This window comes from Sparus aurata, chromosome 19 (assembly GCF_900880675.1).
Source record: "Sparus aurata chromosome 19, fSpaAur1.1, whole genome shotgun sequence".
Lineage (NCBI taxonomy): Eukaryota > Metazoa > Chordata > Actinopteri > Spariformes > Sparidae > Sparus > Sparus aurata.
This window is the reverse complement of record NC_044205.1, coordinates 11608584-11622569: the sequence shown is the minus strand read 5'-3', so window position 1 is coordinate 11622569 and position 13986 is coordinate 11608584. Positions and strand designations below refer to the sequence as shown.

Here is a 13986-nt window from a genome sequence, read left to right as displayed (position 1 = left end):
TGACAACAGACAAGTGATATTTTATTAAATGCATCATACTGTATATTTATTTTACAATTGTATGCTATTTTATCAGTTACACAGAGAACAACAACAAGCAGCCATGTAATAATAATAATATACTTGAATCTCCCAGAACAAGACTTTTTTTCCAATGTGAAAAAAATGAGTTGAAATGCAGGATTATTGGGGAAACTGATGAGAAATGTTGGTAATGTCAAAATAACATGTTTTCTTTCTTCTTTTCAAAAGTACAAATGAAGAACATGTAATTACTTTAAGGTAAAAAGTAAGCGTCTTTGAAGTAAATAAAATGAATTTAAGGAATCTTTTCAAAGTAGTTTTCAAGTCAATCAAATCAACCAGAGACAATAAAATGTGTATAAACGCACAGTAAACAAATTAATAATTTAATCGGAGATAAAAGCTTCTGGTTGGAAAACATCAGCCGGTTTTCAATTTCTAATATCTTAGAAACACTGGGCTTCAATACAAAGAGGAGAGACTGATTTAACAATCTCAATACTGCTGGTGTAGCTGCAGGAAAGGCAAATGTTCTTAGAAAAGGCCGATTCACTGACAGGCACTCAACGATCGCTGTGAGCAGGTTACAACTTCTCTTATTCTGCGTCGCTCATTTATCAACTGTCCTGGAACAATGTGTTTGAATCACTGTCCACTCGAGTAAGGCTCCATGTGAATAAAGCTGACACACAATACATGTGATACTGTTAAACAAAAGACTCTGCATACTGAGGGTAACCGCAACAGCTACTGCGACGTAAGATTATCAGTTACAAAATAAGACTTTAAAATAATCAGCGGAGCTCTTCACCTCAAATGAAGTGCAGTTAAAAAAAAAAAAAAAAAGAGAATACGTGTTTTAGCAGTGAGGGAAGAGGATCAGAAGCCTCACATTGAAAGCATTTCGGTCACCATCTGAGATACGTGTTGTAAACAAAAACATTTTTTTAACAAAAGTTGAAGTTTGGGAGATGTTCTGGCACATATTGCAGATTGCATGGCATCAAACACAAAGGCAATGGAAGCAGGGTTTAGAAAATGTACTGCAGGTGCGTACAAACACATCAGGGATTGGGTCCTTTCCCCCTTCACTCAAATGTATTCATTCCAGCTCGAGTCTGCTCCTACCGAGACTCCTTTTCATAGAAATAAAACTCATTCTAAAAATGACTGAATGGAAGAGAAAGAGAGGCCTGTCCCTGCAACACAATATAAATATGAGATCACAGCTGGTTACAGAGGTGCTAGATGTGGGCGGCTGGGCTGTTTGTGGGTCTCAGTTAAGCAGCTCCAGATAAGTGATCGGCACTTTGCCCTTCTGGTTGCCCCGCTCACCCATCAGCCAGTCTGAGTCCATGCCTGGGACGCTGCTGACTGTGATCACCTGGGGGACAGATGCAGTGTTTAGTATATTCAATTATCAAGTTTCTATTTAAAAGGATATACTACCATCACTTATCAATATCAGTGTCATATTTATTCATCAAAGGCAAATTGGGGAAACGCGCGAGTCCATTATGTTGCATTCATCATCGGTTTCCTAGAGTGTATTTTCATTTTCAAAGACACCACATGTATGAAGTGCCTGGTTATTAATCCTGATATTACCAAAGGGAGTTCATGCCACACAGTTGGAACAATTCTTCTGAGTGGGGGTATTAGAACGAATGAGGTCATGTTGATTCATTGTTAGTCAACCACAGGCATGTAATGGACACTTCGCTGCTTTTCCAGGAAAAGGAGGGGCGTATGTTCCATTGAACTCAGGCTGTTGCACAGGAAATGCTCCACTGCACTTGCAGGGCATGATGTGGTTAACACAAACATTTTAATTTCAGTTTGGGTTCAGACCAGGCTACCTTTTGTAAAAATGACAATTCTCATTATTTAAAGACACTTTAAAATAACATGCAGAAAAGTGAACAATAAACGGATATACAGAAGTGACTATTCCATGCTCACCTCATCAGCCAACAGGGAAAGCTCGCTGCTGCTGGCAGCATCGTAGTCGTAAAGCACCCGGGCTTTGCGGCTGCCGTTGGAGCTACGCAGTTCGTTGAATCCTCCCGATGCCGTCGAGCTGCCGTGGCCCGCGGACACGCTGGGCAGAGAGGCCGTCACTGGGATGGTGGGCACAGAGATGCTGGCCCCGCCAGACACAGATGACTGGTTGTTGTTGGAAAATGACGAGGGGAAACTGGTGGGAGGGAAGTATTTTTCAATACAATGCTACAGATGGTTATATGTCATCTCTCCCTGTAAGCATCAGATCAAGCTGAATTCTCTGTGACCGCATTGTTGATTAATTTTCCTCTGAATTACACATTTTCCAGTTTCTACTTTTAAAGGTGAAACCTTAATGAAACATGAACTTTGAGTTTATCACACGTCGGGACTCGGGTCATCCTTTTGTTTGCACAAAGAATTTCTAAAAGTAACACAGGATTCTTTTTTTTTTTTAAAGATTGTAGGTAGATACAACAGAGCAATGGTGGTCATGACTTACTGCTCACTACAGTGAGGGTATATTAATAATACTAGTGTCTCCCTGCTGCTTCAGTGCAGCCTCTCTCTGTGACATTCAAGTGGTTTGTAAACTGCCTGGAAAGGCTGCCAGAGATTGCAGCATGATGCCGTAGATGGAACTGACAGATCTACTGAGATGTTCATGACAAAGGAATGAAAGCTGACAGTGGTATTTCACCTGCCCAGCTGCTTTTGAAGGTCCACCATGTACTGGTAACACTGTGCGTAGTATGTAGTCTGGGCCTCCACAAAGTCATTCAGACAGCGTAGGTGGTGTGCCTGAGAATGCACAAGGAGAGAAGATTAAGAAGATTAAAAATGTTTGACTGACTTGTTCCACATGTTAAACCTGACTTGCAAGACTCAGAAGTCTCTCTATACTGGGGCTGCAACAATGCATCAATTAATTGTCTACTATCGAATGAACGGCAAATTATTTTGATGATCGGGGAATCAGTTTCAGTATTCAAAACTAAATAATTTAAATTCCAGCTTCTTAACTGTGAATATTTTTGCTTTCTTTACTTCTCTGACAGTAAACTCAATATCTTTGTGTTGTGCACAAAGAAAGACACTTGTAGAAGTCATTTTTGATTGACTGATCACACTGATTAGATATTTCAACATTTCAGACTTTTTACAGACCAAACAAGTAATCGATTAATCTTGAAAATAATTGACAGTTTTATTGAAATTAATTGATTTATTTAAATCACTACTTGCGGCCCTATTTTCTACCAAACCTTTTGATAGCTTTGTGCCCTTTTAGGGCGAGAGCAATACATCTCAGTCTGTGCACAGTTCTAAGTCTTCTGCGGCTCTGGAGGAGCCTTGTAAAGTCGAAAAAAAACCCTTGTGATGTCATCGGGTAACCTTAACTAAGCAATACACTTGTATGAGTTTGCAGATATGGAGTCTGACAACATGTGTGTCAGCTGAGTAGGGTGTGTAAAATATGATGTTGAGCTGCATTATGGGAAGGACAGGATAGGATCCAGTGTCCAATGGTTGAACTGTACTAAGGACCTGGGGTCCGGATAACTTAGTGGCTGCTGCATTAACCCTTCTCTTTTTTAAAATAGAACACTGCTACTACTTCTACTACTAATTTTAATATCAGTCGGAAATAAGGAATATGAATAGGAATAGGAACAAGCAGAATAAGAAGACGTCACTTTTTCTGCCAAAAACCAACAACCCAATCATGTCCCTTTACATCCTTTGTTTACTGATTGAATGCTGATTGAAGCAGAAGCTGAGGTGGGCCGAGCTGGGGAACGTACGTGGGTGCTGCTGACGCCTTCTAGCAGCAGTCTGGTGATCTCTGCCTGACGGTCGAACTCACTCTGGGTCATCCTCAACTCCTGCTCTGCCTGAGGATGAAGAAACAAAAACAGATACTTACAGAATACCATCACCACACACGCATTTCGGTTTGAGGAATGAAGTTGATCAAAGTGAGCAAAATCACATCCAAGTTCTGCTTTTATGATATACGACTAAAAACAAACATACACAAGAGTGAATGAAAAGTCTCCATAAAATGGGTTTGCAGATATCATCCTCTTATCTGTTATACAGATACAGCACGATCTATATCTGTATAACAGAGACTGTATATGTGCAGGTAACATTATATTGCTTCAGTGGGTCAAGACAAGGGAAAATCAGAGGCAGCAGAACAAAGAAAAGAGATGCGGTGAGACCAACTGTACAGATATGTGAAGTTGGTACATGGACACGAATGACAGGGAAACGGACACAAGAACTAACACAACTGAACGTGATGTTTCTGTCCTGAGGGAAATGTTTCCTTTTCCTCACATTGAGCCAAAAGGTGGAACAATGGCTTGTTGAGACTCGCTATAAAGTCTAATAAACATATGGTCTGGAGCTGAGACTGACAGGGACAATGGCCCTTACTGTCCTCAACTTTCTACAGCTTACATTAGAGCCACGGAGGAGGAAGGGAGCGTGAAGACAGTGTTTGGTTCTTGCGCGACTCGTCGACAAGGACTCTAGGTTTTCCAGGAGGTACCACAGTGTGTGTCAAGGAAGAGATGGAGAAAGGGATAGACGGCAGCTGTTGACACTGCTACCAGGGGGTTTGGTGTGTGTGCGTGTGTGATTCAAAGATGGCTCCAACATTCCACTCACCTCTGTCACTTCCTCCGTTCACATCTGCTGCTTTGCGTTTTGAAAACAGTGACACAGTAGTTAGCGCTACAGCTGCTGCACACCCACAGCCAACACCACACATCCTTACACTCTGTGTTTGTGTGTGTGTGTGTGTGTTTGAGGCAGCTGCATTCTTTAACAAAACCACACTTGGGTAGATGGAAGCAGCACTGTGACAATGTAGCAGATAAATATTGCATTAATACCAAACCACCTCAGACACCGTCACACGGAGATGAAAGCAGAGCTGGTGTTACCCTGCAGAAACTGTTTTTCACCCTTCCAGTATTTCGGTGACAACCTCACTCAGGTATTGTTGACAGTACACACGGTTGTTTGCACAGATTTAACACACTGTTTGACTGTCTGTCCTGCTGTTTGGTAAATCTAAATGAAATGAGCATGTTGACAAGCCGCAGAGATAACTTGGCTCTGAATGAACCAGAGGGAGTAATATAGTAGTTTTTGAAGGAAATTAAGCTCACTGGGTCTCGGCTTGGTTGTTTCTGCCAGCATTTGTGGAAAATTGTGCTCCAAAGCCTCTAATTTACTTTAGATGCTCTGAAAACTGCAGCCAAAGCGCTTTGCTGGGATACTGCCCAGTGTTCTAACGTCCATCCCTGCCTCTGACATTCATTTAACCGTTTTGCGACAGGGCTTCTAGTTGTCAGCAGCTTTGTTGAGTACTGGTCTAATCTTTTTCTCTTACTGGCACACCCGTCGTGATCCTTTCTTGACGCAGACAGGGGGGTAGAGGGTGGGGAGGATAATTCTCGAAAGGATTTGGCCAAATCTTGGCTCAGAGCTGAGGTCATTAGAGATATCATCTTCAGACACTGCTGACTGGAAGACAGTCTCAGACTATCTGAAACTTTTACTGTTAGAGTGAGATGTAACATTTCTTTTGCAATTTGACCTGCAAATAAAAACTTGAAAGTCAGTACAATCCATGACTTTTTTTTTGGGTAGATAACTATGCAGCAAAATAACAGAGACCTCAGTCAGAAAATGCTTCAACTGTATTCAAGACATGTAAAGGGTTAAAGCCGTCTGGTGACAAGTATAATCAGTCCTAAGTGTGCTGTGGGATGCATCTCTGTCTTTTGTTGTTAGGTCAAAAATACATGTTTTATGTTTAAAGAATTCTTTAGTATTCTCCTTGTAAAGTTATTTCCCTGCTGCGTCTTGATGTTAATTTTCCCTTTTATTTTCTTGTGCGCCCCTAAATTTGTTTCCATTCAATGACACTATTACACCATAAATAACTAAGTGTGGAGTTTTGGTATGATGAATTTTAAGTGAAAAGCAGTCCAGATGTCAAAAGAAAGAGGACGTCAGAGCAAGAAAATCCAGAAAGGGGAAGTCTAAATTTCCCAGAGCTGCTCATGTGACTGTTTGCAAGTCACAAGAGATAAAATGGTCAACTTCATGTTGTGTAATTCTGTGTGTTAGTCATGACTTGTGTGACTTCAGATGGAGGGACGGTAACGCCCTGACAGCTTTTCCTTCTCTAAAAAGGAGACTGGATAATGACTTTACAGAAAGCAGAATTCACTCACACTGTTCACTAATCAGTGTTACAAAAAAACATCCAGATGAGAAAAACTGACGGTGTTGCATTGACGATCGTGTGCTTGTGTTTTGCGTTTCTGTACTTACTGCAGCTCTTGCATCAGCCATCCGGGCTTTCTTTAGCCTGGTTTTGGCTGCGTCCAAATCCAAACGTTTGACCTGCAGTAGCTTCCGTTCTTTCTGGACACAAAACACAACAAAACACTCAAAAAATAGATTCTTACTTTCCATTCAAGTGTCACCATTTTCTAGCAGATGAGATTAGTGGTTTGCATTAGCTGCAACATTCCTTCCTGAAATATTCCGAACAAATCTGGTAACATAAAAGCATGTGTATGTCCAGATCAGGAGCTTCAGTAGGCCATTTTCATTCACTGAATGAATTAGCGGTTGCTAACTTCATGTCGACTTTTGCCAGCTGTAATTGCTTTACTTTAAAAGCCTCACCGGTCAAGCCAGAGAAAAGCTTTATTTCTGAAGGAACGACAGGAAGTGTTTTGTCTAATACAACTAAACTTAACAGCAGATTTAAATGTGGCTGATGAGAAAACAGCATTTGCTGACAGATTTGACAGATTAAAGGACACATAGGGATATTGGTAATGCTCTAAACTCAACAGTAGGTTGGTTAAATGCCTGAAATGAGGCCTGTGTTTACCACGAGCTGAAGACCTTTTCACCTGTTGTTCCATGACATAAAACACGTCAGTAAATACCCACGTTTGAATTAATTTTTCTTTTTTACGTGACTTAGAAATGGTGGTTACTAACTAGTGGTTATAAGAGACTGCAGAAGTTGTCAGGAACATTAAACATAAGCACGGCAGAGACTCATCCATTCACTAGTCTTTCTTTACATGTGGACTTTAGGTGCAAACTAATCTAACAAGGTATAGATCAATCAGGCTACAGTAATGTGTGTATATTATAGCGTAGCCAAACGCCAAGTGGTGGTGACATTAAAGACTTAAAAAACGATAAACTTGATGTTCATCCGTGAAGTGTGTATGTATCAACTTGTGTTTGCTACAGAGGTTATTTTCTGAAATGATGAAAAATACATTTAAAAACTCCCATAGGTTTTTATGCTGAGGGAAACAGAGATGGTAACGTCCTGTTTTGCCTACAAAAATATGTCATCCCTGCACCACTCTATAGTTTGAGGGGTTGGTTCAGGATGAAGGTTGAAAGTTCAGTGAAAAGTGAAATTGACCCAGCAGTCACACTCACCAGGATGGTTTTGAAGTCGCCTTCTAGAAAGTTTCTGAAAGGTGTCAGGAAGTTGATGGCGGCACTTTGGATTAACTCCCGCTCTGCTCCACCAATCTGTTTCTCTGTCTCGCCGCATTTTATCAGAGCATTCCCTGTAATGGTCAGCAGCACACGCGTGGTTTCACTTTCAATACAACACAGGACAGGGGGCTGTACAATGTGGCACAACAGTCTCAACGCAAGTCTAGGTACTTCAATATTGAGCAGATGCAGAGGCCTGTGGATACAAAGAAAGCGCTCCTGTTCAAAGGTGTAGAGTTGCACGATACCCGCGGTACCCGCGGTACCCCGCGGTGCCAAATCCTAACGGTTCCTACTATACTAGAAATTCTACACGACGGTACTACCGTGGATTACTATACTACCGGTGCCAGTTTCCGCTACATAGCGGCCGCCTCTACTCTCCTCCCGGCTTCTCACTGCATGCTACTCCCTTGTAAACAAACCCACATGCTAACTACTGCAACCGAACTACACAGCTGCTGAATGATTGGCTGTTTGCCTGTTACTGGTGATGTCCGGGGATATGATAGGCTGTTTCCGCACGCTGGGTCCGCCCGTCTGTTAGCTGATTGGCTGTTCGTGTGTTTCTGTCGGCAAGAACGAACTCCGTGAAGACAGCTCCGCTTCGATAGAAATTCGCTTCAAAACAAACAACAAGCTAAAGTTCTGTCTCGCCCAGATGCGAGCTTACAGTCACTAACACGAGACAACACACTCACCATGGCAGAAGCACCAGGCCCGAGCGGCGAGTCTGCCGCGGCGGCGTCTCAGTGGCACCACTAATTTTGCTCAAAAAACCAAACTCCAAAAGTCACATTTGGAACTATTTTAGCTTTAAACAAGGCACAGATGGTAAAGCAATAGACGGTGGCCGTCCACTGTGCAGGCGCTGCCACCAAGCTATAGAAGCCAAAGGAGGGAACACATCCAACCTCATAAACACCTGCAGGGTCGTCACCCAGATTTATATGTCGAATACCAGGTTAGTATGCCCTGTTTATTTTCTCATTGGCTAATATTAGTCTATATGCTCCGTGTACAGGCTGAGGAATGAAGAGTTAAAGGATGTCAAAGTATAAAGCACCTAGAAAATGCATAAAAATATAGTTTTCACAGGGAATCAGTTCCTGTTTATTGTATTTTGTCCTCTATGGTTTATTATGTTATATTATTGTCAAATAGATATTTTTAAAAGACAGAGGATTTGTTATCCTAAGTTGATTATTTATATTAGTTAAACATAAATAATGTGCAAAGGAAACTAAATGATTATATGATTTCAACCATATAAATTCTAACTTCATTTATTTGTTTTTTATTGCTCGTATGCTTTTGTTCATGTACTCTTATTGACCCAGTTATGAACTAAAACCATTAGGACCATTAGGCTAATTTGTTATGTATTTCCTACTCCTTCTTTTAGAGAGAGCCATCCAACCCAAAAGGGAAGCAACCCATGGCCAAGACCATACCTTTTTTTTTTTTTAATTTTAACTTTTTAATAAATGTTATTCATAAAAATATTTGTTTCAGTCCAATTCATGCTTCACTAGTATTATGTTAATCATGCACCAAACAACATTATAAGTAATTAATAAGTATTTATAACTTGTACAAATACATTGCAGATCATAAAAATAATGATAATAAAAAAAGGCTGCAGTATCGCGATAATACCCGGAACCGTGATACTTTGTCTGGTATAGTATCGTGGTTACTCATTTTGGTATCGTGACAACTCTACAAAGGTGGTTAACAGCCAAGGCCTCAGCTGTGTTTCCATCTAAAGCAAATTTGAAGCGAAGCTTTGACATGTCAAATAAATGACAGAAAAACTAATAAAAGAAAAAAAGCAAAGCAGGCACTTTTTCAGGCAACACTTGTTTTCATCAGAAGATGGCAATATAGACTGCGCATGGCTGTTATAAAATGAGCGAAAAGATGTAGATGAAGTAAATGTTATGAACTGGAAATCAAATCAGATGCCAATAAACCTCAAGAAGAAGAAGAACAAGAAGAAGAAGAAGATGAAGAAGACACCATACAGGTCACACAGGCCATCTTCACAAGAATCTGGGAATGGTAATCTTATAGGAGTATCTGGGCAGACAACAAACACGCCTTTTAGTTCTACTTTCAAAGCGGAAGAAAATGATTAGTCAATTGTGTTACATATTCGCTTCATCAGAACTAATTTGGAAAACATGTTACTATTTTACATTAGAGCTGTCCCAAACGATTATTTTTCAAACAATTAACCTAGCGATTATTTTTTCGATTAGTCGACTAATCTAACTATTAAATTTTAACGTTACATGACCAAACAAATGTAATGTAGTAACTTTAACTGTCGTTGGTAACTTATATGAGGAAAAAAATACCGCAGTTGTAGGCGGAGCAGCGTCTGTCCTCCCACCTGTCCTACCAACTCTTTGTCACATTTCTGCCCAAAAAACAGCGTCTGTCACCGGCAAAAACCTTTAACTCACTCAAGTGGATGTGTTGATAGAAATCACCGCGATGGTCAGCCCTCCCGACCGAGACTTCAGTGAACTTTCCCCCAGAAAACAGCCTCCGTCCCCGCAAGTGACAGAGTTACGCAGCGACCTGTTTACTGATGGCGATTATGTAATAATGTAATTTAGCGTGAAAAACGTAACTCTTTCACCTTCCAGGATGTTTAGGGGGGCGGGTTCTCAATCACTACTCATTTTTAATGGTCCGTGGATTTAGACTGACAGGGGGGACACCCGGGAAACACCCCGACGTCATCATCATGACGTGTACCGTCACGTCTCTTTAGGAGCGGCAGCGCAGATTTCTGTGTGAATTACATGCTGGTTCGTCTTTATTCCAGCGGTACATCACACTGTGTGAAAGACCAATGGCGGAGAATTGACGAACCGCCGCTGCGGCGTTAATGCAGCATCTCTGTGTGAGAGAGGCTATTCTCAGCCTCCACAGGTACTACCAATTCCTGTTTGGGACGACTCGTCATGTCATGTCGATGAATTTATGTCGTCGATTACGTCGACGCGTCGTCCCAGCCCTATTTTACATTAAAGGAACAGTTCATGCAAAATTTTAATTCCGTTATTATCTCTTCAGCCAAACACTGATGGAAAGTCAGGTGTTGTTTCTGACTAAAATATTTCTGGAGGTTCACAGCAAAACAGCGTTGCATCATTCTCAGAAAACTGAGAGAACATCTTAAATTGCACCATACAGCTTTACCAGCATAATCGAAGTCTCTGGAGGGCCAAAGATCCTGAATTGATTTGAAAAGATGATATTGACACCCTTTGATAAAATGAAATCTATACTTTAACCGGTAAGCTAAAAGTGTTTGTGACAAAGTCGTGGCAAAGGATGATACAGATGTTTACATTTTTGTGGTGCTCACATGTTTTCCAGGAAGTGTCAAAAAGCCTTCACTCAATCTACACAAGAAAGAAAAGAAAGAAACCTACATCAACAATTTTGTGTGCTCCATAAATTGAGGAGTTTTGCAGGCAATGATTGTGTTTGTCAACCGGCGAAAAAAAAAAAAGGCAAAATAAACTCTATAAATGAAAATAGCATGAGCCACAGCCAAAGATGAGCGGGATTCAGAAGTAGTTATGTTCATTAAAGTCCCAGCATGCCAGGCAACTCACCATAGGCAGTTCCAGGACCAAACTCATTTCCTGACTCGATCATGGACTGGCCCAGCAGCTCGTGGTTGTTCATTCGTGTAGGGGCTTTTTTCTCCAGTTTCTCGTACACAAATTCTTCTAGCCGGACATCTGCAGATGGCGACAAGAAAACTCAATTAGTTTGTAGTCATAAGACTACAGTAAGGCAGCCAAGTGCAGGCGGTGAATTTAGGACAGCGAGTCCAAAACAGCTTTCATAATGACACCCATTACAAGAGAACCTCTCGGTCGAACTCAATTTGATTAATTTGTTACATGTTATCACATCATATGCATGTACACTGACAATCACAGCAGTCATTATCTGCGGTATGCTGTATGCAAGTAGAACAAATCCAGTTTACCATAGCCAAGACTGTTACACATCACTGTGAGCAGCAGCTGGTCAGTCTTGTGTTTGTTGTGCCTGTGCTGTGGTTGTGATACAGCAATATGGCGCCGTGGTGTGAGCAGAGGAGGATGCACAGCTGAGCTTACAGACCTCACAGACACCCCATCAACTGATGTGTGTCAAACGCCATCTCGGAGATGTGCGGTATTTTTTTAATGCGACCCCTTTTATTGGGGGAAGATCAACACTGGAATGCAGGCCTTTTCTGAATTAATGAGCTACTCTTCAGAATTTGTAAATCAAACACTTTCAGAACTGATTTGGCCCTCAGGTTAAAATCCACAACTGTAGGAAGTTAATCATCATAATGAACCTAACACTTAGATTTGGAATTAGTGTCTGTTTGTCCTCAGTTAAGAAACGTTAAAGTGTATTGATGAGCAAAGTGAGTGGCATGTAGTTGACAGATTTATAAATGGGGTTTGGTGCCTTCCTCCCCATTGTAGGGAGCACACACACACACACACTGCCCTGAAAAGGGGTTCCCCTATGTCAGCATTCTATTTGTCAGATGAGTCAAGTTCATTTCAGACAAAACAGTGCGGTCTTACTTGGGTTGGGCTGCAGTAAGACCTCTGTCTGCTTCATGATCCTCTCCGTCCATTGTTTGGTGTTCTCAGCTCGGACCAAAAGGTTCTCCAAATGGGCGTCCAACTCTGTCTTTTCAGCCTGGCCAAATTTCTCTTCTGTGAACTGAAAGAAAAACAAAAGGTATCCGGTATAAATGAGCACAACACCATAACCTGGAAAGTGAAACCTTATGGTGTAAAAAGTGCGGGCCCGATGTGTCATACAAGGAGTGTCTGGTGGAAGGTTTAATCTAATGATAACATGCTGGACGGACTATCTTACAAATATCAACGTTATCTGTCTGGTAACTGTTGATAGCTCTATCAAATGGTTTCTGAGGCCTGCTTCGATAGTTGAACTGCCTGGCTCTAACAGACACTCAAATGTCGGAGGTTCCGTTTATAAAACACTTAAAGAGTGTAACCGCAGCCAACTTTCCAGAATAACGTTATGGAAATTTCCCTCGGACGATAACGGGCTACTTAGCTACAAACTAACCGCCTCAGTTGCGTTAGCTGTTTAGCAGGCGAGCTAACGCTAATTGACTGCTTAAGCTAGCAGCTAACGATGGTTAGCAACAACTTCCACGAACGGAACGGTCAAACTTACTTGTACCGCGCGGCTCAGGAAGGTGCCGGCGTCCGCGGCTAACCGCTTAACATTAAAATCCATGGCACGGAGGTGGAAATAAACACTTCACACAACAGCTAGCTGCTCGCACAGTCAAACTGCCATCCCTGTAGAAAATGTCATTGAGGCAACTTTTTTTTTTCTTAGTCGGAGTTCCACCCAGCTGTTGATTCAGACAAAGATAGTATACGGACAAGATGGTTCACACCGACGGCCTGGTCTGACAGCTATGAGAAAATGTCGCGCATGCGTATATGGAGTTGCCAATCTTTTTAACCAATATTTCTTAGATAGATTAGAATAGGCTTCCCCCTTCCCTCCTTTTTAAAAAAAAAAAATGTTTTTCATAGTTTTATATCCAACGTATAGGTGGTGTATACACTATGGGCTTTTATCTCCGTAGCACAAGACACACATCACAACTGTACTGATATGAAGGAGGAGAGAAGCAGATGGTAAAAAAAATGGAAGAAAAATCACCTTCTCTACCATAATCTGAATGTTGCATTCAATGTCCTAACAATGTCTCTTTTCAATGTCTGTGTTAGCTAAAAAAAAACCAATGCAATGCAGTAGTTATGCTATTTTTAAAAGGGCACTTTCAGTCATCAAGCCCAGGCAACTACAGTCAGATTTATAAGTAAGACATTTAAAGGAAAATTAAAGTGAAATCAAAAGGACACCTCGAAGGCACCATGCGTGCGTGGGTGTTTTCCCACCATAAGGAGCATCACAAGATGCTTCTGTGCAGAAGAGGAGGAGGAGGAGGAGGACTGGGAGAGAGAGGGGCTCATCTGTCCCCATGAGCACTGCGTCTTTTTTTTTTTATTTCACAAGCAGCAGTCATGGCTGGACTCCAAACTCTCATTCTAATTAAATTAAATCACAGATTGCCTTTTTGGGAGACAGGGGGGATACTGTTCGGATCTTCCCCCTTTTAGAAAAATGTCTGCTTTGTACCGTCGTGACGCCGGTTGAGTGCAAGCAGGTTATTTGCTCAGGTGTAAAAACTCAGTGGAGTGTTGCTTGTGCGAGAGTTATACATTTCCCATAACTGTTATCATCATGAAACTGCAATAAATTCGATTTGGCGCGTAATATCAGTTGGCTTGCTGTGTGTAATGA

General features: G+C 41.4%; 1 protein-coding gene across 1 annotated transcript; it reads right to left on the bottom strand.

The window, feature by feature from the left end:
• sh3glb1a (SH3-domain GRB2-like endophilin B1a) lies at positions 1-13082 on the bottom strand. The gene is made up of 9 exons (XM_030398755.1): positions 12841-13082; positions 12213-12354; positions 11232-11360; positions 7531-7664; positions 6388-6480; positions 3834-3923; positions 2729-2829; positions 1987-2221; positions 1-1408 (listed from the first exon to the last, which is right to left on the bottom strand). Exons 1-9 carry the CDS (start codon positions 12901-12903, stop codon positions 1301-1303), a joined length of 1095 nt encoding a protein of 364 aa, XP_030254615.1. The 5' UTR covers positions 12904-13082; the 3' UTR covers positions 1-1300.
• Between the last annotated feature and the right edge of the window lie 904 nt (positions 13083-13986).